The sequence below is a fragment of the Carcharhinus amblyrhynchos genome, chromosome 6, assembly GCF_965287045.1.
Source record: "Carcharhinus amblyrhynchos chromosome 6, sCarAmb.v2.hapA, whole genome shotgun sequence".
Lineage (NCBI taxonomy): Eukaryota > Metazoa > Chordata > Chondrichthyes > Carcharhiniformes > Carcharhinidae > Carcharhinus > Carcharhinus amblyrhynchos.
In genome coordinates this window covers 12,737,577-12,764,646 of record NC_137329.1, presented here as the reverse complement: position 1 = coordinate 12,764,646, position 27,070 = coordinate 12,737,577, and the positions used below count along the sequence as shown (strand labels likewise).

The following is a 27,070-nucleotide window of genomic DNA, read 5'->3' as shown; positions in this document are numbered from 1 at the left end:
AACCTTTGAACTGAGCGAAAGGTGTGCTCTTTTCCATAGGATTTACGAACGTGTCATTGACCCTCCGCAGACTAATTTCAGTCCAGGAATCAGCTTGTGGCTCGGTCAACGGAACAGTCGACATGGGCTATTTAAGGTAAGCAGTTGGAATGGAACTAATTTAATTGAGCTAAGTAACTGCCTTGCAGTGGAATTCTGAAGTCTATTTACATACTTCGGTGGCAGTACAGCAGTGTAAAATGTATTAAAACGCCAGTGTTAAGATGCTGAATGCTGGTAGTTAGTTGATTAAAGTTCTGTTTATTCCACATGTCATAATATTTCATGGCAATTATTGCAAATGTTCATGTGGCTGTTCTCTTGGTTTAAAACTATGTTTACCATTTGGATAATCAGCAGAAATATTATCGTCCAAAATAATGTAATTGGAAATTGAGAGATGAATTCTGAAACAGAAAGCAATTTATCTGGTGTCATGATTTTTTTTTTCTGGTGCTATATTATTTGCTGTCATTATTGTGCAATTGCTTTCCCGTGTCTCTTACAATTGCAGTACACTCAAAAATAGAAGACGCTGATTAGTTGGGGGAGGGAGTGAGGGAAGTGTATGCATGCTCACCAAGTCTTTCTGCTGGTGAGAAAACATGCTCTAATCTGGCGTCTTGGCGCTGCGCTTGTGTCGGTTAATGGGTGTGAATGATGTGGGTGAAACATCACAAAATTGCACAATGGGAGTGTGTGAGAAGGCTGCTAACAGGAAAGCTGCTAACATCTCAACTTCAATTTAGAAATTGCAGTTTAACCCAGGTTAAAATTGGGGTGGCCCATGGTGGTGCAGTGGTTACCACTGCTGCCTCACAACTCCAGGCACGTGGGTTTGATTCTGGCCTCAGGTCACTCTGTATGGAGTCTGCACCTTCTTCCCTCCAGCACCCTACTCCAGGTGCTCTGGTTTCCTCCCACAACGTGAAAGATGTGCTGGTTAGGTATATTGGCAATACTAAATTGCCCCTAGATGTGCAGGTTAGGGAGGAATCAGAGTTGATGTAGACTCAATGGGCCAAATGGCCACTTCTGCACTGCAGGGATTCCATGATTCTATGATTCTAAACCTTCTTTGATCTGCTATGAATGCCTTAACATCTTCCCTTAAATAAGGAGACAATTACTGAACACAAGACTCCAGATGTGGTCTCACCAGTGTCCTGTACAACTGAAATATTACCTCCCTACATTTATAACCAATTCCCCTCAGAATAAACAATAATGTTTCTGCCTTCTTTCATGATGTTTGCATCACTGGCTGGGCCAGCATTTGTTGCCCATCCCTAATTGCCCTTGAACTAGGGCCATTTCAGAAGGCTGTTAAGAGTCAACCACATTGGATCTGGAGTCCCATGTAGGCTAGACCATGCAAGGGCAACAGATTAAGGGGTGGCACATTGGTTAGTACTGCTGCCTCGTGCCAGGCACCCGGGTTCATTCCTGGCTTGGGTCACTGTCTGTGTGGAGTTTGCACATTCTCCCCGTGTCTGTGTGGGTTTCCTTTGGGTGCTCCAGTTTTCCCCCAGTAGTCTGAAAGACGTGCAGGTTAGGTAGATTGGCCGTGCTAAATTGCCCCTTAGCTTTGGGGAGACTAGTTAGGATAATTGCATGAGATTTTGGGAATAGGGCCTGGGAGGGATGGTGACTGATGCAGACTTGATGGGCTGAATGGCTTTTTTCTGCACTGTAGGATTCCATGATTTCTTGCCAAAAGGACATTGGTGAAGTAAGTGGGTTTCTCCAGCAATGATAATTTTATGCTCATGATTGCTGAGACCAGCTATATACTCCAGATTTATTCATTGCATTTAAATTCCACCAGCTGTCTTATAAACTGGATTATCAATCTTCCACTACACCACCATCTGGAGGAGGATATAGAGATAGGGAGGGGCATGACCATGGGGGCGGGAATTGGAAATGAAGATGAGTGTTATAAAATTGAGGTCAAAGAATCCCTACAGTGCAGAAGGAGACCATTCAGCCCATCGAACCTGCACTGACAACTATCCCAACTAAGCCCTATCCTTGTAACCCTACGTAATCCCCCTGACACCAAGGGGCAATCCCAACCAGACCTATTCCCCGTAACCCCAAGTATTTACCCAACTAATCACCCTAACCTACACATCTTGGGCCATTAAGGGGAAATTTAGCATGGTCAATCCACCTAACCTGCACATCTTTGGAGTGCGGGAGGAAATTGGAGCACCCGAGGAAACACACGTAGACATGGGGAGAACACACATGGCAAACGTACAGTGACTTGAGGCTGGAATTGAACTCGGGTCCCTGGTGCTTGAAGCAGCGGTGCTAACCACTGTGCCAACCTACTGTTGCTTAATGGGTAGCCAACGAGTACAATGGCGGCTGAGTGGATGCGACTCGATATGAACAGCAGTGTGTTGGATAACCCCAGGTTTATGGAGGGCTGAATGTTGGAAATTGGCCAGGTGTGCACAGAAATAGTCCTGTGTTATCTTGACATGGATGAAGGTTTCAGTGGAAATGAGCTGATATAGGGACAGAGTTGGTTGGTGTGGAAATAGGCAGCCATCACAATGGTGAGGATATGTGGTAGGAAGCTAATCTCGGAGTCAAATGTCAAACATGGTACCAAGCAGTTAAGTTGGTGACCAAGGAGCAGAATTTGTAGTAGTAACTGAAGACAATGGCTTCGGTTTTCCCAATATTTAATTGGAGGAAGTTTCTGCTCCCCCAGCACTGGATGTCAAATACATAGTGGTAATTTAGCAACTGTAGAGAGGTTGAGAAGGATGACACTGAAATCGAGATGGAAGCCTTCAATGCACACGTGAAGATTATTGCTGCGTTTCTGGATGATGGTCTCCCAGGCATGACAAGTAGATCAATGGCTGGAGAGAAGCAAGATAGATCCTTGGGGGACACCAGAGATAAAGGTGTGGAGCAAGGAGCCTTTACAGCTGATCCTCTGGCTGTTGCTGAATAGAATTGTAGAATCAAAAACATCCCCACAATGCAAAAGTAGGCCCTTCAAGTCTGCATCTACTCCCTAAAAGAGCATCTTACAGACACCGTTCCCCCCAAATCCCTGTAACCCTGTGCATTTATCATGGCTAATCCACTTAACCCACACATCTTGGGACACACAGGGCCATTTTAGCATGGCAAACCCATCTAACCTGCACATTTTTGGACACCAAGGGCTAATTTAGCATGGCCAATCCATCTAATTTGCACATCTTTGGACACTAAGAGCCAATTTGGCATGGCTAATCCACCTAATCTACACATCTTGGGATGGAAAGGGGTGATTTAGCATGGCCAATCCACCAAATTTACAAGAGGAAGTGGGAGGAAACCCACACAAACACAGGGAGAAGGTGCAAACTCCACACAGACAGTCACCCAAGGCCGGAATCGAACCCAAATCCCTGGCTCTTTGAGACAGCAGTGCTGACCACTGTGCCACCCTGAAATAAATACATGGATGGGAAAGGATTAGAGCACTTGGGACTAGCTGGGAGGGCACTATCGTCAGCATGGACTGGCTGGGCTGATGGGCCTGTTCCCACGTTTTATTGTTCTATGACTCTAGATGTGTAAGAATGGAACCAGGTGAGCACGGTCTCACCCAGTTGGATGATGGAGGAGAGATGTTGGTCTGTTTGGATGAGCCAAAGACTGTGGGAAGCTCGGGCAAGACATGGAGGGAAAGTTTACCTTTGCCATATTCACTTGAGATGCTATTAGCGGCTAATGTGCTCACACAGAGGAAATGTAGAGCTTTTTCTTTCCTGAGGGACGTTTGCTGAGTGAGTGGATAGTTGCAGGAAACCACCAGCCTTTCACAAGCTGACAGATGTAATGAATTGAATTTTCCCACTTGCCGTGGTGTGGTTTAAACTTTCAGCCTGGAGATTGCTAGCACAGTGCATTACCGCTGTTCTAACATCCTTTGATGCTGTCAACTTGCAATAGCACGTAACCACTGCTTGAGTAGGTAGGTAGCGTGACCTACTCTCAGAATTCATGTATTTATAACATTTTAGAGTTAATCATGTTTCTGCTCTCCTTCCCATTTTTGGAATCCTGCTTTCTTTTTCCTTGCAATGTGCTGCTGGGTGGCCATGACAACCAACATTTCCAGGGGAGATGTGGCTGGGGTTGTAAACCTTGCAGCTTGTTTCATGTATCACTGTATGATTGGTTCATGTGCAGTGCAATCCTGGAGCGAGATGAAGAATTTAATTTGTCGTCTTGTGAGAGACAATTTTTCTCTTGCATTTTTCTCCTGACGATCGGACCAGGAACTGACCAGAGGCCCCGTGAGCTTGAGCCTCAATTTATCACATAGAAACATGGAAGACAGGAGCAGGAGGAGGCCATTTGGCCCTTCGCACCTGCTCCGCCATTCATGGCTGATTGTCCCATTCAGTAGCCTAATCCTGCTTTTTCCCCATAACCTTTGACCCCATTTGCCCCAAGTGCTATATCCAGCCGCCTCTTGAATATAGATATTTACAGCATAGAAACAGACAATACAGCCCAACAAGTCTAAGCCAGGGTTTATGCCCAACAAAAGCCTCCTAGCACCTTAATTCACTCCACCATATCAATTCTTCTATCCCTTCTTCCTTCACCTGTTTATCTACATTCTACTTAAATGCCTCTAAGCTAACTGTCTTAACCAACTCATGTGGTAGCAACAAATCATCTCCCAAGCCTCAGTCTCCTGCACAGTTTTTATTCATTTATTGCCCATTCCTAGTTGCTGGAGGGCAGTTGAGAGTTCCCTTAGGGTCTTATCGGTTTCAGTAAGATTTGTCCATTTTTGACCCAAGGCTGTAATAAGATTGGGAGCTGAGTGATCCTGGAGGGACCCAAACTGAGCATCGGTGAGCAGATTATTGCTGAGTAGGTGCTGCTTGATAGCACTGCTGAAGACCCATTCCATTACTTTATTGATGAGAGAGAATGGACTGATGGGGCAGTGATTGGTCAGATTGGATAGTCCAGTTTCTTCTGTACAGGACTTACCTGGGCAATTTTCCACATTGCCGGGTAGATGCCAGTATTGTAGCTGTGACTGTACTGGAACAGCTTGGCTAGGGGAGCGGCAAGTTCTGGAGCACAAGCCTTCAGGACTATTGCTAGAATACTGTCAGGGCCCATTGCCTTTACAGCACTCAGTGCCATTGGCTATTTCTTGATGGTGCTTGGACTGAATCATATTGGCTGAAGACTGATATCGGTGATGCTGGGGACCTCCAGAGGAGGCTGAGATGGATCATCCGTTTGGCACTTCTAGCTGAACAATGTTGGGAAGTCTTCAGCCTTATCTTTTGCATTGATGTGAAATGTAGAAACATAGAAAACCTACAGTCCAGAAAGAGGCCATTCGGCCCATCGAGTCTGCACCAACCACAATCCCACCCAGGCCCTACCCCTATATCCCTATGTATTTACCTACTAATCCCCCTTAACTGTGCATCTCAGGACACTAAGGGCAATTTTTTTAGCGTGGCCAAGCAACCTAACCCACACATTTTTGGACTCTTAGGCTCCTGCATCATTGAGGATGGGGATATTTGTGAAACCTCTTCCAGTGAATTGCTTAATTGTCCATCACCTTTCGCAACTAGATATGGCAGGACAGCAAAGCTTAGATCTGATCCGTTTGTTATAGAGTTGCTTAGCTCTGTTCATTGTTTGCTGCTTATGTTGTTTGGTATGCAAGTAGTCCTGTGTTGTAGTTTCACTGGGTTGAGATCTCATTTTTAGGTATGCATAGTGCTGCTCCTGGCATGTCCTCCTGCACTCTTCATTGGACAGGATTGAGTCCCTGGTTTGGTGGTAATAAACATTAGGCTGCAGATTGTGGTTGAGTATGATTCTGCTGTATCTAATAGCTCACAGTGCTTCATGGATGCCCAGTTTTGAGCTGCTAGGCCTGTTCAAAGTCTATCCCATTTAGCACGGTTGTTAGTGCCACACAATACAATGGAGGGTATCGTCAATGTGAAGATGGGACTTGGTCTCCACAAGGACTGTGTGGTGGTCACTCCTACCGATACTCTTATGGACAGATGCAGCTGTGGCAGGCAGTTTGGTGAGGATGAATTCAAGTTTGTTTTTCCCTCTTGTTGGTTCGCCCTCCACCAACTGCAATCCCAGTTTAGCAGCTATCTCCTTTAGGACCCGACCAGCTCGGTGTATGGTGGTATTACTGAGCCGCTCTTGGTGATGGACATTGAAGTCCTGCCCAGAGTACATTCTGTGCCCTTGCCACTTTGTGCTTCCTCCAAGTGTTCAACATAGAGGAGTACTGATTCATCATCTGAGTACATGATAATCAAAAGGATTTGATTTGATTTATTATTGTCACATGTATTTGTATATAAAGTGAAAAGTATTGTTTCTTGTATGCTATACAGCTAAAGCATATCATTTATAGAGAAGGAAACGAGAGAGTGCAGAATGTAGTGTTACAGTCATAGCTGGGGCATAGATAAAGATCAACTTAGTGCAGGTAGGTCCAATCAAAAGTCTGATGGCAGATGGGAAGAAGCTGTTCTTCAGTTGGTCGGTTCGTAGCCTCAGACTTTTGTATCTTTTTCCCAACGGAAGAAGGTGGAAGAGAGAATGAGGTCCTTGGGGTCCTTAATTCTGCTGGCTGCTTTTCTGAGGCAGCTTGAAGTATAGACAGAGTCAATGGATGGGAGGCTGGTTTGCGTGATGGACTGGGCTTCATTCATAACCCTTTGTAGTTCCTTGCAGTCTTGGGCAGAGCAGGAGCCCATACCAAGCTGTGATGCAACCAGAAAGAATTTGTTCTAGTACATCTATAGAAGTTGGTGAAAGTCATAGCTCACATGCTGAATTTCCCATATTTGACCTAATGCCATGGGTCTAGAATCAATGTTGATGATTCCCAGGGCAACCCCTCCCAACTGCATGCCACTGAGCCATCCCCTCTGCTGGGACCATCCTGTTGGTGGGACAGGACATACTCTGGAATGGTGATGGTGGTGTCTGGGACATTATCTGTGGTATATTCCGTGTGTATGGCTATGCCAGCCTGTTGTTTGACTAGTCTGTGAAAGAGCTCTCCCAATTTTTGCACAAGACCCCAGACGTTAATAAGGAGAACTCTGCAGGGTTGACAGGCCTGGGTTTGCTGTTGTCATTCCTGGTGCCTTGGTTAATGTTGGGCAGTCTGTCCAGTTTCACTCCTTTTGTGTTTTCTTCGTTGAGATTGAACACAATTGAGTTGTATTTAAATACAGTAAAAAGTCTCAACACCAGGTTATAGTCCGATAGGTTATTTGGTAGTAAACACCACTGGCTTTCGGAGTGCTGCTCCTTCGCCAGGTGACAGGGAGACCTCCCACTCACTGACGAAGGAGTAGTACTCTGATAGCTAGTGGGTTGTGCTACCAAATAAACCTGTTGGACTTTAACCTGGTGTTGTGAGACTTCTTACTGTGTTTACCCCAGTCCAACGCCGGCTTCTACACACCTTGTATTTAAATGTCAGACACATTGCTGTGGGTCTGGAGTTATATGTAGGCCAGACCGGATGAGGCCGGCAGCTTCCCTTTTCTACAGGACATCAGTGAACCAGGTGGATTTTTACAACATTTGACAATGCTTTCATGGTCGTCAGTAGACTTTTTAATTCCAGACATTTTACTGAGTTTATATTCTAGAGGTGGAATTTGAGTCCAGGTCTCCAGAGTATTACTCTGGGTCTCTTGATTACTAGTCCAGCAATAATACCACTGCCTTGTCCTAGCTGTTGGTAGAGTGCTGGGATGAGGCAATTAAGTGACACACCAATGGACTGTCAGATTGCATTGGTTGAACATGAACATACTTGCTGTAGAAGATAATCTAGTGCTTAGATGTGTACTTATTACTGTCTGTGAACTAGATTTGAGGACTCATCATGAACATGCTTAAGTATTTTGTTTTTGTACTGTAAAACATAAAGCCAGAATCTATCATCACATTTTTTCATTTACATTTTGTGCAGTTATTACCTGAATGATTTTCAGGTAATAACTGTTCCTCTTAATTGGCCTGCAGGTCAATGGGCCGCCCATATCTCTGACTGAATGGGAGAATTGGCAAAGTGGTGTGCGCTCCAACCCCCTGCCTGCCTTCCTGATTCTACGGTCTCCCCAACCCACTTCTTAACTACATTATATCAATTTAATTATATCAAAATGCAAGCAAAGCAGGCTCATGCCTGTTATGATGGCAAGCGTGGACTCAAGATTTCACCCAGAGTCAAGCACGGAAGTCATGAATATTACTTCAAGATTCTGGACTTTGTTTTGAAATTGTTTTATTCGTGATCAGCATGGGCTTGGAGGGCAGAAGGGCCTGTTCCTTGTTCTTTTGTAGCATTCTTACTTTAAAGTTGGAAGGTTGTGTATGAAAATTCCACTATGGAAAGCTGAGTACATGATTTAAAGAACGCTGAACTGAGGGAATGCCAATGGTCAGAAGTGAATTCCTTTGCATTTGGTATTATGTTAGCATCCCATGAGAACATAAAGACCCCAAGGCCTTACTCAGAGAGCTCAAGAGATCTCCTGGTCAGCACACCAACAGAATTAATTGGTTATTGTTGTGATGTTGGTCAGATTGAATCCTGCTCACTGGTATATGGCGAGCCTGATTAAGAGAAATACTGTCAACAGCATCAGCAAGACAGCTTAACATCTGATGAATTGATTTGAGGACGGATACTCTTATAGACGTCCACAAAATAATGAGGGCATAGATCAGCTAGAAAGTCAATATCTTTTCCCAAAGGTAGGGGAGTCTAAAACTAGAGGGCATAGGTTTAAGGTGAGAGGGGAGAGATACAGAAGTGTCCAGAGGGGCAATTAGTATCACACAGGATGGTGAGTGTCTGGAACAAGCTGCCAGAGGTAGTAGTAGAGGCGGGTACAATTTTGTCTTTTAAAAAGCATTTAGACAGTTACATGGGTAAGATGACTATAGAGGGATATGGCCAAATGCGGGCAATTGTGACTAGCTTAGTGGTTGAATAAAAAGGGCAGCATGGACAAGTCGGACTGAAGGGCCTGTTTCCATGTTGTAAATCTCAATGACTCTCTGACTCAGTGAGCTGTTTATTTGAAATATTCCAGCAGATTATTTGGAAATAGCAATCATGCTGTGAATGGAAGCTCTCCTCGAATAGCAACTTTTGAAACTTTTTTTTGTCTCCCTTATGAAGCAGGATGTGATCTGCTACCTGTATCAAGCTGTATGCCTAGATGCATTAAACTCTGAATCCAGGTGGTGTAAACACTTACGTGGACGTAGAGGGTGAAACCTGACCAAAAATTGGCAATGTTGTTTGTGGCAAGAAAATCGGTGTGTCTCTCACCAGAGAAACCGATCGGTTTTCTCTCTAGATCTTACAACATTCTGCTTAAAAAAAATCAAGGAGTTGTGTTTCACACCATCATACGGGCCAATGCCTGGCTGTTCAGCTACCTCCCCCCCTCCCCCCCTTCCCCCCACAGTTGGAGCACTTCCAGGTTGGCATTGCCAGGCTGGTACTACCAGTGCCAACTTGGCTGTGCTGACTTGTGCCAAGGGGTGGTGCCAGAAGCCATTTCCAGGCCACTGCCTGGCCATGCCCCTCTCCCCAGGGGGTCTATATTTGATCATTACAGTCCGGGGAGACCCCCACGACCGGTTCAAATCTGGTGGACCTGTTGTAAACTGCATTGACATGGCATGGTGAAGATATGGCAGGGGGTCACGAAACAGTGGAGGGGAAGGGGAGGGTGGTATTTAATTATATCAAAATGCATGCAAAGCAGGCTCATGCCTGTTATGATGGCGAGCGTGGACTCGAGATTTCGCCCAGACTCAAGCACGGAAATCAAGAATATTACTTCAAAATTTCAGACTTTGCTTTGAAATTGTTTTATTCATGATCAGCGTGGGCTTGGAGGGCCGAAGGGCCTGATCCTGTGCTGTACCGTTCCTTGTTCTTTGTTCTTTGTTCTTTGTTCTTTTGTAGCATACTTACCTTAAAGTTGGAAGGTTGTGTATGAAAATCCCACTACAGAAAGCTGAGTACATGATTTAAACGAAGGATGCTGAACTGAGGGAATGCTCATGGTCAGAAGTGAATTCCTCTGTATTTGTTATTATGTTAGCATCCCATGTGAACATAAAGACCCCAAGGCATTACTCAGAGCTCGAGAGATCTGGTCAGCACACAAACAGAATTAATTGGTTGTTGTTGTGATTGTGTTTCCCTACAGTTTATAAATATTTCATTGGCTGTGAATTTCATTCCTTTTCTCTTTCCTCTGTCAGAACAGGCTTTATTAAGAGTATTATGGAAACAATTAGTGCATTATCTCTTGGAGAGGATTCAGTTGGGTTCAACACAGAAGCTTAAGAAGTTGGAGTAGAAATAAACAACATGCCTATTTAACCTGCCCCCTTCTTCAATAAGATCATGCCTGATCTTTGAGCTCAGCTCCGTTCTCATGCCTGATCCCCTGTATCCCTTTGAGTTGAAGAATCTATTGATCTGAACCTTGAGTATACTTATCTCAACCTTGAATAAGCTTAATGTCTGAGCAAACATAGCACTCTGAGGTAGGGAATGCTGAAGATACACAATAGAATAGCATAGTGTAGAATCTGTACAATGCAGAAATAGGCCATTTGGCCCATCGAGCCCACATCGACAACAATCCCTAGCCCTATCCCCGTTACCCTACTAGTCCACCTGACACTAAGGGGCAATTGCGCATGGCCAATCAACCTAACCTGCCCATCACTGGATTGTGGGAGGAAACTGGAGCACCTGGAGGAAACCCACGCAGACATGGAGAGAACATGCAAACTCCACACAGTCAGCTGAGGCCGGAACTGAACCTGGATCCCTGGTGCTGTGAGGCAGCAATGCTAATCGCTGTGCCGCCCTCTGTACAAAGAAATTCCTCCTCAATCTGAAATGGCCAACCCTTCACAGGGAAACAACGCCCTCCTGGGTCTCGCCAATGTCTATAATTCACAATTCAATAGGTGTCAAACCGACATTATTTCTACCTGAGATCTGTACCTAATTGTGGTAGCCAAGCTGTCAGTTAAAGGAAATTGATGATGATATTGTTCTTTGAAACAGCTGTTATTTACACTGAGCCTTGCTCTGGCACTCCCACTGATGATAAAAGTATTGTGGAAACATTTGTTGCACACCTCTTGCAGAGGGAACCAGTGCAGTGCAAAAATAGCCAATTACTATAATCTACAACTTAAAAAAAATGTGTCAGGACAAAAGATTTCTACCTGGAATCTGCAACTAATTGTGCTAACTCAGCTGTCAGTTAGAACGAAAATTGATGATAATATTGTTCTTCAAGCAGCTGTTACTTATAGTGAGGCTGGCTCCGGTACTCCCACAGATGGTTACCATATGTTTAAGGTCATAGATAAAAAGCGATATTAAATATGCAAAACTGTTGTAATTTATGCATGACATCAAATTAGAAATGCGCTCTGATATCTGACGAAAATTAGGAAGCATTTTTACTTCAATATTAAGGACACCTGGTTTGCTGCCTACCTGACTAGCATCGGACGCCACTTATCAATGATGGCATTTGACAAATGTTTACATTTATTTTCATTGAAGTCTTCCTGGGCTTATTGTCTATCAAAGCCCGATGCAGCCAAGGGGATTTGTTTCTAATTGAGTCTACATCTTGCATTTGCCTGCTGTCTGTCACGTCCTCCCTTTTGCCAATGTTGTTTGCGTGTTTGCTTCTGAAGCGCTCAAACAAAAGTGTTTTTTTTCCTCTCTGTATGCACTCGATTCGAGCATGACTTTGAGCTTATAGTACGCACCGTTACTTCTAATTAAAATAAACACATCCAAATAAGAATGAATTAGAGGGTGAGCGTCAGAGTTGGATTGCTTGGTAGGTCAAATTATCTTTGCATGGTGCTTCAGATCTCGCTGAGCCATAGTGCCTGAACTTGTGACCCCTTCCCGGGGGGGCCAGCCATACCTCAGTTGGCTCTGTGTGTGGTCTGAATTGTGAGCAATGCCAGCCAGTTTAACTATGAAAGAGTCTCAAAGAAACATGGTTATTAGTTGAGATATTGGGTCCACAGCATTATCAGTAAAGCCTAGAAGATGTCCAACACATTGGATGGAATTTTATTGACACATCCGCCCAAGTTTCCTAAGATCCCGCCCAAGGCCAATGGAGTCGGGGCAGGCGTGCCAGCAAAATTCCAGCCATTGTGTGGGAAAAGCTCAATGCAAACTGGAGGAACAGCATCTCACTTTCTGGCTCGGCACATTGCAGCCTTCCAATCTCAACATCGAATTCAACAACTTCAGATGATTAGCTCTACTCCACCGTGACCCCTTTGTTTTAATTTAATTTTTAACTGTTTGCTACCTTTTTATTTCTTCTTTTTTGTCTGTCTTTTTATTTTTCTCCTCCCCCTCACCCTTTCCTCCATTTTTATCCCCCCTTTCTTACATAAAATCCCTACAGTGCAGAAGGAGGTCATTCGGCCCATCGAGTCTGCACCAACCACAATCCCACCCAGGCCCTATCCCCACAACCCCATGCATAATCCCAACCCCTAAACTAATCCCCCTGACACTAAGGGGCAATTTAGCAGAGCCAAAGCTTTGACAGCGTGCCTCTTTTCTTTTCGGCAAGCTCAAATCCTGTGCTACCAAGCAACTAGACTTTAATCACGGATAGTGTGATTAGGATTCTCCCCATGTTTGCGTGGGTTTCCTTTGGATGCTCCGGTTTCCTCCCATAGTCCAAAAAAGTGCAGGTTAGGTTGATCGGCCATGTTAAATTGCCCCTTGGTGTCAGGGGGACTTTAGTGAGGTAAAAACGTGGGCCTATGGGTCTGGGTGAAATTATGGTTGGTGCAGACTCTATGGGCTGAGGGTCTTCCTTCTGCACTGTAGGGATTTTATGATTACTATGACTCATCCAGTAACATAATCACTGTGCGCCCATACCCCCTTAGAACAGCAAATGTACTTCTCCCAGCAGCAGTCAATGGTGATCCTTTCCCCTTTAACAAACAAACACTAAATTGCATAGCACTCATCTTTTTTTTTCTGTCGCAAATGCACAAGCATCTCATTGTTAACCTTTTGAATGTCACAAATAACACGTGTGCTAATGTCACCATTGCAACCCACACGCATTTCCCAACCTGATGGTCTGCGCAGAAAAATGCTGGGAAATGTCTGAGGGGGTTGGGAAGTGTGGGAATGGGAAGTGATGCTTCGATTTAGGAGTAATTTGTTCTTTAACCATTTCCCACAGTGAATCCATAAATATTTTGGCGGAACTCAGTTTTAAAACCTGATTTTTAAAGATCTATCTGTGTGATAAGTGGATCGGGGAGATCTCTTACCACACAACGCAAGTATGACGTTAGTTTAAGAAAAAAATGAACGACTGAATATCATTTAAATATAGACTTGGGTCTCCAGAAGAGAAATTAAGAATGAATCAAATTAAACCGCAGGAATGTAACGATTGATGTAAAGTAAAATTCATTTAGTAGCATCACGTGTAGGCTTACATTAACAATGCAACAATTTTGAAGTGAAATTCCTCTAGTCACCACACTCCAGTGCCTGTTCGGGTCAATGCGTCTAACCACGTCTTTCAGACTGTGGGAGGAAACCAGAGTAGTCAGAGAAAACCCACAAAGAGCTAGGGAGAACGTGCAGACTCCACATAGACAGTGACTCCCCCCAAGCCAAGAATGAACCTGGGTCCCTGGCGCTGTGAGGCAGCAGTGCTAACCACTGTGCCGCCCACTTACAAAAGTGTAAGTGTATCCCTCTCATCAATTATTTACTATCTAGGTATAACCACTATCTTGGTGCACATTTTGTTCATTGTAGCCCAATTATGTACCTAAATGATACCTGAACATCATCTTGTGAGTTTTTAATCCCAGTGTAAAGCTGTGTACAATTCTGGTGTCCTTCCATGAGAAAGAATATAATGCCATTGAAATCTATTCAGGGAAGGTTCACTTGATTAATTACAGGGATAAAGGGGTCATTTTATATGGAAAGTTGTATCCATTGGAGTTTAGAAGCTATAATACCACTTGGCAAAACATAAATGTTGTATCATTATGCTAGCATGATTGGGGAGGCGATGGCTTAGTGGTGTTAATGCTAGACTATTCATCCAGAAACTCAACTAATATACTGGGAACCTGGGTCGAATCCAACCATGGCAGATGGTGGAATTTGAATTCAATAAAAAATATCTGAAATTAAGAATCTTTTGATCATAGAATCCCTACAGTGTAGAAGAAGGCCATTGGCCAAAAGGGCTTGCACCAACCACAATCCTAGGGCCTATTCCCGTAACCCCACATAGATTTACCCTGCTAATCCCCTGACACTAGGGTCAATTTAGTATGGCCAATTAACCTAATCCACACATCTTTGGACTGAGAGGGAACCCACACAGACACGGGGAGAATGTGCAAATTCCACACAGACGATGACCCGAGACCGGAATTGAACCCGGGTTCCTGGTGCTGTGTGGCAGCAGTGCTAACCTCTGTGCCACCATGCCGCCCCATGAAACCATGATGATTTTTGATTTGATTTATTATTGTCACATGTATACAGTAAAAAGCATTGTTTCTTGCGCACTATACAGACAAAGCACACTGTTCATAGAGATGGAAATGAGTGTGTGCAGAATGCAGTGTTACACTCATAGCTAGGGTGTGGAGAAAGATCAACTTGATGCAAGATATGGGTGGAACAGTGGCTGTCATATGGTATAGATGGTAGACAGGAAAGTGGAACTGAGGTCACAATCAGATTAGCCACGGCCTTATCAAATGGTGGAGCAGCCTTGATTGGCCTAATCCTCTTAATTCGTAACTTTGCATGTTAGTAAAATCTTGTTTTTTTATTCTAGGGCTCATTATTAGTGTACAAAAAATGTAGGAGGAAATAATGGGAAGAATTTCATCCAAGAATGTGTGTCACAATTTTTTAAGTAGTTGCTTTTATTGAGGAATGAATCAGAAACCCCAAAATATGTTTTTTTTTAATTCATTTGTGAGACATGCATGTAGCTGGTTGGCCAATATTTATTGCCCATCCCTGGTTGCCCTTGTTCAGAGGGTAGTTGAAAGTCAACCACATTGCTGTGGCTCTGGAACCACATGTAGGCCAGACCAGGTAAGAGTGGCAGGTTTCCTTCCCTAAAGGGCATTAGTGAACCAGATGGATTTTTCTGACAATCGACAATAGTTTCATGGTCATCAGTAGATCCTTAATTCTAGGTATTTTTCATAGAATTCAAATTCCACCATCTGCCATGGTGGGATTCGAACTCTGGTCCCCAGAATATTAGCTGGGTTTTTGTATTGATAGTCCAGCGACAGTACCATCGCTTCCCCTGTTAAGAAGCTCGACTAGAGCCCAACAGTTCTTCTATTTTGGCATTAATGTGCGGATAAGGTGTTTCACTCTAGGTGTGATTCTATTAACACAATAGGAAGCTTACATCAAAACAAACTTTATTTAACATACAGTTTAATTATAATGAATGAATTAACTTAATGTTTACCAATTAAAATAAGCAAACATGACAAGGTTCAATTCTTAAATGCTAAGCTATCTATCATTTTCAATTTAAGTAATATTCCTCTTATAGACTTAAACTCTTTAAAGTCAGTTAACAACACAGGCTTACATGCTTGTACTTGGGCTGCCAGACTTCGAGCCTCCAAAGTATCTCTGGAGGGACAGCAAGACAAAGAGAGACCTATTTCTCCGAGCAGGTCCCAAACAGCAACCTCCAGAGAGATAGAGAGGGAAATATCTCTTGCTTCTTTCAGAGCCTAGCAATAACTGCTTGCTTTTCCATGTAATTTTAGCTCTTCTTCTGAAGCGCATTACTTTGTCAATCAACCTAATCAAAAGCTGACTCTGAAACCCCAGGGGAAAAACTAAATAAACAAACACATTAACTCTGTTCAGACAAACACATCATTAGCTACAATCAGTCATTATCCTGTTTTCTCAACGTTTGAGCTGCCTGCTTTCCGAGACATATCTGTAGCATGTAAAACAGAGCTGAATTTTAAATATACCCCATACAAGAAACATAAGAAAAATGCATTTCTTAAAGGCACAACATCATCACATGTTTACAATTTAGAAGTAGCTGTATAATGCCATATCTTGCAGGGGTGGGTTTATAAAAAGTTGTTTCAGTTCTGTGGATGCAGTACTTATAGGGATTCTGTGATTATTGATTCCGCAACTTGCACTGGCAAGCTCTGCAAAATGAAACCAAGGAAGCTACAAAGAAATGAGGTAGAAAACCCCGAAGAGGAATGAAAATGGGATGAAATTCAGATCTCAGGCACTGCTTACTAGAGAAAAATTAACAGGGTGGGAAGCTGTACCAAGACTGCTAAATAACTGCAGCTGGTTGGCAAGCAAGCAGTAGGAATTAGGAGGCTAGTGTTCAGAAGTGACTATTGTGCATACCAACTGTCAGCTCTTTAACCCATCTGTCAGAGTATTGGTGTGTTATAGGAGAAATTAGCCATCGCCACTGAATTTCAGATCAAGCTGGTTGGGATGAATATATTACCCAGCTTTATTTGAACATGTCTGTCACTGCCATGCATAATCAAGGAATTGGAAATAAAACAGGTTTGAAGACTTACAAATTGCATTCAATTGAGGAATTATACTAACATTTCCATATCATGAATCCTCCTACTGTGTGCTACAGTGACATGTGATACAGACACTTGGCTTGTTTTTGTTGGTGACATCAGGATGTCTGGCTGCGCTCTGCAACTTTGGTAACTTTCAGCCTTATCTTTGTGTTCTCCTCTGTTCCGATTCAGTATGCAAGGAGAAATCCCTCTGCGTTGTGTTCATACTGGAGCAACTAGCGTTCACAGTAAAATGTGCGGTGTGACATCAGTTAACAAGGAAAGTATAAGATGCTGTCAACCCCAGGGAGTTATCATAGAACCCTACAGTGCAGAGGGAGGCTAGTTGGATGACCAAGTCTGCACCAACCACAACCCCACCCAGACCCTATCCCAATAACCCCATGTGTTTACCTTAGCTAGTCCCCCGACACTAAGGGGCAATGTAATATGGCCAATGCATCTAACCAGCACATCTTTGGACTGAGGGAGGAAACCGGAGCACCCAGAGGAAACCCATGCCGGCATGGGGAGAATGTGCAAACCCCACATAGACAATGACCAAAGCCAGGAATTGAGCCTGTGCCCCTGGTGTTGAGGCAACAGTGCTAATCACTGTACCACTATGATTAGTGATGCAATTTTAGAAACATAGAAAACTAGAAACTAGAAGCAGGAGTAGGCCTGCTTCACCATTCATTTTGATCATGGCTATTCATCAAATTCAATATCCTGATCCTTCCATCCCCCGTATCCCTTGATCCATTTAACCCCAAGAACTGTATATCATTTCTTCTTGAAATCTGACAACGTTTTGGCCTCAACTACATTCTGTGGTCGTGAATTCCACACATTCACCACTCTCTGGGTGAAGAAATTTCTCCTTACCTCAGTTCTAAAAGGTTTACCCTTCATTCTCAAACTATGACCCCTAGTTCTGGACTCCCCCACCATTGGGAGCATTCTTTCTGAATCTACATTGTCTAGTCCTGTTAGAATTTTATAAGTTTCTATGAGATCCCCTCTCACTCTTCTAAATTCCAATGAATACAATCCTAACCGACTTAATCTCTCCTCATATGACAGACCTGCCATCCCAGGAATCAGCCAGGTAAACCTTTGCAAAATTCCCTCTATGGCGAAAACATCTCTTCTCAGATAAGGACACCAAAATTGCACATAATACTCCAGGTGTGGTCTTACCAACACCATATATAATTGCAGTAAAACATTCCTATCCTTATACTCAAATCCTCTTGCTGTGAAAGCCGACATTCACCATTTGCATTCCTTACTGCCTGCTGTATCTGTGCACTTCCTTTCAGCAACTGATGCATGAGGATACCAAAGTCTTGCTGAATATCCATTTCTCTCAATTTACACCCATTCAAATAATAATCTGCCTTCCTGTTGTTGCTACCGAATTGGATAACCTCACATTTAACCACATTATACTGTATCTGCCATGCACTTGCCCACACACTCAGCCAAATAGCACAAAAGACAGTTTCCCACACTCCTGCAAGCCATATTTTCTCGGCATTTTTCAATAGTTGCACTGTGCAATGGCTGTTACTTCCAGCTGGTGAACGTGAAGCTTTTTGCTGGTCAGAAGAGCAGTGGAGGCCAGCCACATTTTGAGCGATTGTTCCTCCACCATTCCATTTGGTGGCACAACCCATTGACTATGGAACAGTGAACTCCTTTCTTGAATTGGTGGACAGAGAATCTATTAAATATGCATTTAAGCATTGACCAGCGTTGGTTTGTAGAAATGCACAGAAAGATTATTTGGCATCTGAAAGATGAAAAAGCAGATGCATATTTTGGAAGGCAATCTACGGGAGTTTAGGGGAGAGGGGTGCACAGTTGTTAGCACTGCTGCCTCACAGCGCTAAGGACCCAAGTTCGATTCTTAGCTTGGGTCACTGTCTGTGCAGAATCTGTATGTTCTCCCCTAGACTGTTTGGGCTTTCTCAGGATGCTCCAGTTTCCTTCCGCAGTCTGAATGATGTGCTGGTTTGGCGCATTGGCAATGCTAAATTCTCCCTCAGTATACCCAACCAGAAGCTGGAGCGTGACTTGGGGATTATCACAGTGATTTTGTTGCGCTGTTAGTATGAGCCTATGTGCGACACTAATAAATAGTAAATAAATTCAGCAGTATTGGTTTCCTGTACCTTATTCACATGAGGGTATTTAAAATGATCGGGTCAGTGCATCCCCTCAGTATTTCTATACTCGCTTCGAGGTTACTATGATCTGGAGCAGGGAGAAAGATGACAATGAGCTTTTTCTAAATTAAGTTAATTGTTCACAAGGTGCAGGCACCATGGACACAGCCAATGCTGGGTTTGCTTTCCTGGTCTATTGCTTTGTACTTCAAACAACAGACATCAAATGTAGCAACCACGGGGTTCATCAGGTTTTTATTGTGCTCAAGTTGCGCACAATAAAACCTGAGTACTCAGACGCATCGTTCCCAGTTATTCCAGTATAATTCCACAACCCCTTATTGACTGTGCAATTCACTCCGTGAACTATGGTCATGGGAGACTCTTCCCTGTTCAAGCATGTCCAAACTGTGAATGATTTCATCTCCGTGAGTCCTCTCATGAAGAATCCAATATGGGATTGGCCTGGACGTTCACAGAACTGGCAGTTCATATTGCCATTGTTGTGCTTGGGGAAACACACGGATATAACACTTCACAATTCATCATGATCACAGAATACAGTTGTTTACTCAAAACTCTTGCACCCATTCTACTTTTGACCTCTACATATCATGCTGCTAAATCTCAAGGCAACAAAAGACATGTGATTGTGGCATCAGATTAACAACATGGAGCCAGGAAGATACTCAGTCCAGCTCAACCTCTATTAATCATCCTGTTGCCATAGTTATATGGTCCACTTAAACTCTTTAATCACTTGTACTCTCAACACGGTGCCCAGAATAACATCTCCCCAGACATGGAACAATGACTTTCACATATTTGCTCAGTTCCTCATCCTTTGCTTCGGCCTGCTTCAGATATTTTGTTTCGCAAAGCTAAGTGCTGCTTTAACCCCTTGTGCGCTGACCCCACAAACAGCCTCAAAACATTGAGGTTTAGGTAGTGTTAACCCAGCCTTCAAAAATGAGCATTTATTGTCCATCCATAGTGCGCTGCCCCTTCGTCAGAGGAGTTCTGTTCACAAACGGGGCATATAAAGACACAAACTCAAATTTTGTAATTGAGTTTGTATCTTCATATGCCCTGTTTGTGAATGGAACTCTCATTTACCTGCCGAAGGGCAGCGTTCTGAAAGCTAATGGCTTTTGCTATCAAATAAACCTGTTGGACTTTAACCTGGTGTTATGAGACTTCTTGCCGCACAGTGCCAGGGACTCAAGTTCAATTCCTGATTTGGGTCACTATCTGTATGGATTTTGCACATTCTCCATGAGTATGTTTCCCCTGAGTGCTCCGGTTTCTTCCTACAGTCCAGTGATGCGTGGGTTAGTTTGATTGGCCATGTTCAATTGCCCCTTAGTTTCAGGGGGATTAGAGGGGTAAATATTTAGGGAATAATATTAGAGAATTGGACCTGGGTGGGAAATTAGTTGGCGCAGACTTGATGGGCCAAATGGCCACCTCCTGCACAGTAGATTCTATGAAATTCTGAAACATACTGTTTTCTACCTTCTTTCATCGGGAAACATACAGAAGTCTAAAAAGCAAGTACCAACCAACTCAAGAGAAACTTCTTCCCTGCTGTCATCAGACTTTTGAATAGTCCTATCATATATAAAGCTATCTTTCTCTTCACTCTATCGATAACAGTAACACTATATTCTGCACCCTATCCTTTTCTTCTCCTGTATGTACTCTATGAACAGTATATTTTATATGTCTGTAACAGTGCACAAGAAACAATAATTTTCACTGTATCCCAATACATGTGACAATAATAAATCAATAAATAGCACCTTAAATCAGAAAAAGGAAACTATAAAAGTATGAAGGGCAAGTTGGCTATTGTGGATTGCGGAAAATGCACCAAAAAGATTTGATGGCATTTAACCTCCAGGGGAGCTGATGGCCTATTGGTAGTATTGCTAGGCTATTAATCCAGAAACTCTGCCAATGTTCTGGGGACCCGGGTTCGAATCCCACCACGGTAGGTGGTGGAATTTGAATTCAATAATAAATATCTGGAATTAAGAATCTACTGATGAGCATGAAACTGTTGTTGATTGTTGGAAAAGCCCATCTGGTTCACTAGCGTCCTTGAGGGAAGAAAATATACCATCCTTATCCAGTCTGGCCTATATGTGACTCCAGATCCACAGCAATGTGGTTGACTCTCAACTACCCTTGGGCAACAAATGCTGGCCAGCCAGTAACTCCCATATCTCACAAATTAATAATAAAAAAAGGCTAGTGTTTAAAGAGGTATTGTATGGTCTCCAACAAATATACATTCCTCCAAGACACAGTCAACAAGGTGGGTGAATCAGCCATGGTTATTGAGAGAAGTTAAAAATTGTATTTAATCAAAGCAGGTTGTTTATAAGGATGCCAGAAAGAGTAGTAAACCAAAGGATTGGGAGCAATTTTGAATTCAGCAATGGTGGACCAAAAAAACTGATAAAGAAAGAGAAAAGAGGCTATGAATGCAAGTGAGCAAGACACTCGAGGGTGGCACAATGGCACAGTGATTAGCACTGCTGTCTCACAGTTCAGTTCCAGCCTTGGGTCACTGTCTGTGCAGAGTCTGCACGTTCTCCCCATGTCTGCGTGGGTTTCCTCCAGGTTCTCCGGTTTCCTCTTACAGTCCAAAGATCATAGAATCCCTACAATGCAGAAAAAGTCACTTGACCCTTCGCGTCTGCACCAACCCTCTGACAGAATATCTGACCCAGGCTTTTTCCCCATGCTATCCCTGTAAATCCATACATTTCCTATGGGTAATCCACCCAACCTGCACATCTTGGGACACTAAGGGGTAATTGAGCATGGCCAACCCACCTAACCTGCACATATTTAGACATGGGAGAAAACAGGAGAAAACCCATCCAGACTCAAGAAGAAGGTATAAACTCCAAAGAGACAGTCACCTAGGGCCGGTATTGAACCCGAGTCCCTAGAGCTGTGAGGCAGTAGTGCTAACCACTGTGCCACCGTGCTGCCCAGAGAGTCAGTGCAGACTTGAAGGGTGAAATGGCCTTTTCTGCACTGTAGGGATTCTATGATTCTATGATCTTTGGACTGTGGGAGGAAACTGGAGAACCTGGAGGAAACCCATGCAGACATGGGGAGAACGTGCAGGTTAGGTGGATTGGTCATGCTAAATTGCCCCTTAGCATTCCAAGGTGTGTTGGTAAGGTGGATCAGGGGTGATGGGGATCGAGTGGGGGTGTGGGCCTGGGTAAGATTGAGTCGGTGTAGACTCGATGGGCCAAATGGCCGCCTCCTGTGCTGTAGGGACTCTGATTTTATGATAGAGACGGACTGAAAAATCTTTAAGCATGTGAGAAAGGAAAGATTGACAAGTACAAATGTGGCTGTATTAGATGCTGGGACAGGAGAATTTATAATGGAGAATAAGAAAATGGCAAGAAACTTAATAACTACTGTGCCTGGGATTTTACAGCCCCGATGCTGGCGGGCATCATTGTGGGCAGGGTGGGAAAAGCTGGACAGCTGTTGACTTTTAAAGGCTCTCCAAATTTTCCCACCCTGCCTCCAATGGTACCCAGCAGCGTCGGGGCTGGAAAATCCCACCCATTTGGTCTGTCTTTGTGAAGGGAGATGCAGAAAATCTCCTAGAACTACCGGGGAATCAAAGGGCTTGTTTAAAAACAAGGATCTCAAAGAAATTAAGTATTCCTGCTCAGGGCAAGATAAAAAGCTTTGATAACATGTCTCTTTTTTCTGCAATATTCAAGTTTTGAACTACCAAATGACAATTTGAAAGAAATGAATATTGATAAAGAGGTGGTGCTCAAAAGATTAATTGGATTGAAGGTTGATGAATCCTCTGGACCTGATGAACTATATCGCAGAGTATGGAGGAGGCAGCTATTGAAATAGTGGATGCATTAGTGATTACCTTTCAAAATTGTATAGATTCTGAAAAGATCCCTGCAGACTGGAAGCTGGTAAATTTAATGCAACTATTTAAGAAGGAGGGAGAGAGAAAACTGAGAACTATAGATCTGTTTGTTTGACTTCAGTAGATGGGAAAATGCTTGAATTTATTTATAAAGGATGTGATACCTAGACATTTGAAAACAGACTTGACTGGGGAGACTCAGCATGGATTTATGAAAGGGAAATCTTGTTTGACAAACCTATTATAGTTTTGTTTTGAGAATGTTCCTGGTAGCATAGGTAAAGGAGAACCAGTGGATGTGGTGTGTTTGGATTTTCAGGAGACTTTTGATAAGGTCTTATACAAGAGATTAGTAAATAAAAATGGAACACATGGGAATGGGCAGCCCCATGGCACAGTGGTTAGCACTGCTGCCTCACAGCGGCAGGGACCCAGGTTCGACTCCCAGCTTGGATCACTGTCTGTGCGGAGTTTGCATATTCTCCCCATGTCTGTGTGGGTTTCCCCTGGGTGCTCCGGTTTCCTCCCACGTTCCGTAGGTTAGGTGCATTGACCATGTACCCAAACCGGGTGCCGGAGTGTGGCGACTAAGGGATTTTCACAGTAACGTCTTTGCAGTGTTAAAGTCTACTTGTGACATCAATAACTAAACTTTAAAAATTAGAATTGGTTAAGTCAGAAAATAGAGAAGGAATACACACGTCATTCTCAGGATGGCAAGCTGTTGCTAGTAAGGTATCATAAAGATCAGTGCTGCGGCTGTAGCTGCTCACGTTCTATATAAATGATCTGGATGTGAGGGTAAAATGTAAGAATGAGACAAAGGGGAGTTTCTTTACCCAGAGGGTGGTGAATCTTTTGTAATTCTCTACACCGGGCTGAGGAAGCTCAATAATTGAGTGTGTTCAAGACAAAAATGAATAGATTTTTGGATTCTAATGACATCAAGGGATATGGGGACAGCGCATGGAATTGGTATTGAGGTAGGTGATCAGACATGATCTAATTAAATGGCAAAGCAGACTTGATGGGCTGAATGGCCTACCGTTCCTATGATCTATTGGTTATGGAATTACTTAGCTCTGTCTTGGTAGTATTGATAGAGTTGGCGATGTGCTGGGCCATGAGGTTACAGATTGTGGTTGTATACAATTCAGCTGTTGCTAATGGCCCACAGTGCCTCATGGATGCCCAGTTTTGAGTTGCTAGATCTGTGCAAAGTTGCCATTCAGCACAACACGATGGAGGGTATCCTCAATGTGAAGATGGGAAAGGACTGTGCACTGGTCACTTCTACCAATGCTGTCTTGGACAGATGTATCTGCGACAGGCTGGTGTGGATGAGTTCAAGTATGTTTTTCCTTCTTGTTGGTTCCCTCAACATCTGCCACAGACCCAGTGTAGAAGTTATCTCCGTGAGGGCTCAGACAGCTCAGTCTGTGGTGATACTACAGAGCCACCCTTGGTACTGGAGTGCCGAACCCCCCACCCAGATTAGATTATATGTCCCTGTCATCTTCAATGCTTCTGACAAATGGTGCTCAATATAGAGGAGTACAGAGCAAACAGGGAGGAACAGTAAGCAGCAGGAGATTTCCTTGCCCGTGTTTTATCTGATGCAATGAGACTTCATGGAGTCCAGAACTTACAGTGAGATCTCCCAGATAATCTCGCTCCTAACTGTATATCACTGTGCCATCATCTCTGGTGGGTCTGTCTTGCCCATGGGACAGGGCATGCCCAAACTTGGTGATGGCAGTGTCTGGAACATTGTCTATAAGGTGTAATTATGTGATTTAGACTAACCAGGCTTTTGCTTGACTGATCTGTGGGGCTGGTCTCCCAATTCTAGCACATGACCACAGATATTAATGAGGAGGATTATGCATGGTCAACAGTGTTGGGTTTGCCCTTGTTATTACTGATGCCCAGCTTGATGTTCATAGGATCATAAAATCCTGCAGAAGGAGGCCATTTGGTTCATCAAGTCTGCACCAACCACAATCGCGCCCAGGCCCTATCCCTGTAACCTCATGCATTTACCCTAGCTGGTCCCCCTGGCATTAAGGGACAATTTAGCATGGCCGGTCCACCTAATCTGCATATCTTTGAACTGTGGGAGGAAACCGGAGCACCCGGAGGAAACCCCTGCAGACACAGGGAGTACGTGCAAACTCCACACAGATAATGGCCCAAGCCAGGAATCGAACCCAGCTCCCTGGAGCTGTGAAGCAGAAGCGCTAACCACTGTGCCATCGTGACCGGGTGGTCTACCTGCTTTCTTTGCTTGTAAATTTTGTAGCAGTTTGATATAACTGAGTGGCTTGCAGAGTCAATCACAATGAATTTACGTGTGGGCCAGAACAGTTAAGAATGGTGGATTTGCTCCGTAAAGGGCAGTATTGAAAGCCTGGGCCTCTGGAATGCTAGTACAGTGAATCTGCCTCCATCTTCCCTTTGTGTGCCATTCAAAAAGATCAGCTTACATGATCTACTTGGGTATCTATCTGGTCTGTGCTTAGAAAGTTGTGTTGTGAGTTGTTTTCAGCGGGTGAATTGCTCATTCAGGGAACTGACACACATAACAGTGAACGGTTGGTCTGTTTCTGTACTGTGGCAATTCTTCTGTGATTCATTCAAAATCATAGTAACTGCTCTTGTGTTTGTTTTCATCACATATATCAGGAACCGTTGCGGGAGAAGTTATTTTTGGTTCGTCAGACAGGATTAGTCAGCATGAAATGCCTGGAAGTGTCCCACTTGAAGAATCAAAATTACAAAGAAAATTACAGCACGGGAGCAGGCCCTTCGGCCCCCCAAGCCTGCACTCTCCATGCTGCCCGACTGAACTAAAACCCCCTACTCTTCCAGGGGCCAAATCCCTCTAAAGAACAACAAAAAAATTGTTCTGGATTTGAGTCCAAGTCCCCCGGAAAAATAAGTTATGTCTCCTCAGTAAATTTTTAATCCACCTTGTTGCAAAATAATTGATATTCTGTGAACAGTTTTGGTTCCCTTACATTGGCATTGGAAAGGTTCATTTGGTTGTTCACGGGTAATTCTTCTGAAGAGAGGTTGAGTATATTGGGCTTGTACTTATGGAGTTTAGAAGAATGAGAGACAACCTTATTGAGACATACAGGATTCTTAGGGGGCTTGACAGGGTGGATGCTGAGAGGTTGTTTTCCCTCGTGGGAGAGTCAAGGACCAGTGGGTATAATCTCAGAGTAAAGGGTCACCCATTTAAGACAGAGATGGGGAGGAATTTCTTCTGAGGGTAGTGAATCTGTGGCATTCTTTCCCGCAGAAAGTTGTAGAGGCTGAGTTGTTAAGTGGGTTCAAGACTGAGGTAGATTTTTAATCAGTAAGGGAATCAGGAGTTAGTTCATAAAATATAGGAGCAGAATTAGGCCATTCAGCCCATCAAGTCTGCTGCACCATTCGATCATGGCTGATATGCTTCTCATCCCCATTTTCCTGCCTTCATCTCATAACCCTACAACCCATTACCAAATAAAAATCTACCTAACTCCTCCTCAAATTTACTCACTGTCTCAGCATCCATCGCACTTTGGGGTAGCAAATTCCACGGATTCACAACCTTTTGGGAGAATTAGTTTAAATTTGCTACCCCTTATTTGAAGACTAAGGCCTCTTGTCCTAGAATGCCCCTCAAGAAGAAGCAAACAGTCCAATTTTAAGTTTAAGTATATTTATTATTGTCACAAGTAGGCTCACATTAACACCGCAATGAAGTTACTGTGAAAATTCCCCAGACACCACGTTCCTGCACCTGTTTGGGTACACTGAGGGAGAATTTAGCACGGCCCATACACCTAACCAGCACACATTTTAGACTGTGGGAGGAAACCAGAGCACATGGAGGAAACCCATGCAGACACGGGGAGAACATGCAGAATCTGCACAGACAATGACCCAAGCCAGGTATCGAACCTGGATCCCTGGCATTGTGAGGCAGCAGTGCTAACCATTGTGCCACTGTGCCACCCCTCTATGTCTACTTTATCCATATCTTTTATCATCTTGTATACCTCAATTTGATATCTCCTCATGGGGATAAAGCAGGAAAATGGTGTTGAGGATTATCATTTTAAATCAGTGGGCTCAATGTCCTACTTCTGTCCTGTGTATTATAGTCTTATGGTCTTACACTTTGTGT

The 27,070-nt window shown here is 43.6% G+C and overlaps 1 protein-coding gene across 1 annotated transcript in view; it reads left to right on the top strand.

The window, feature by feature from the left end:
* LOC145343701 (protein kinase C-binding protein NELL1-like) overlaps nt 1-27,070 on the top strand; it is an 828,548-nt gene that overhangs the window by 50,559 nt on the left and 750,919 nt on the right. The window contains exon 5 of the mRNA XM_080189909.1: nt 40-136. Coding sequence (XP_080046035.1) covers nt 40-136 — 97 coding nt within the window. The remainder of the gene's footprint in view (nt 1-39; nt 137-27,070) is intronic.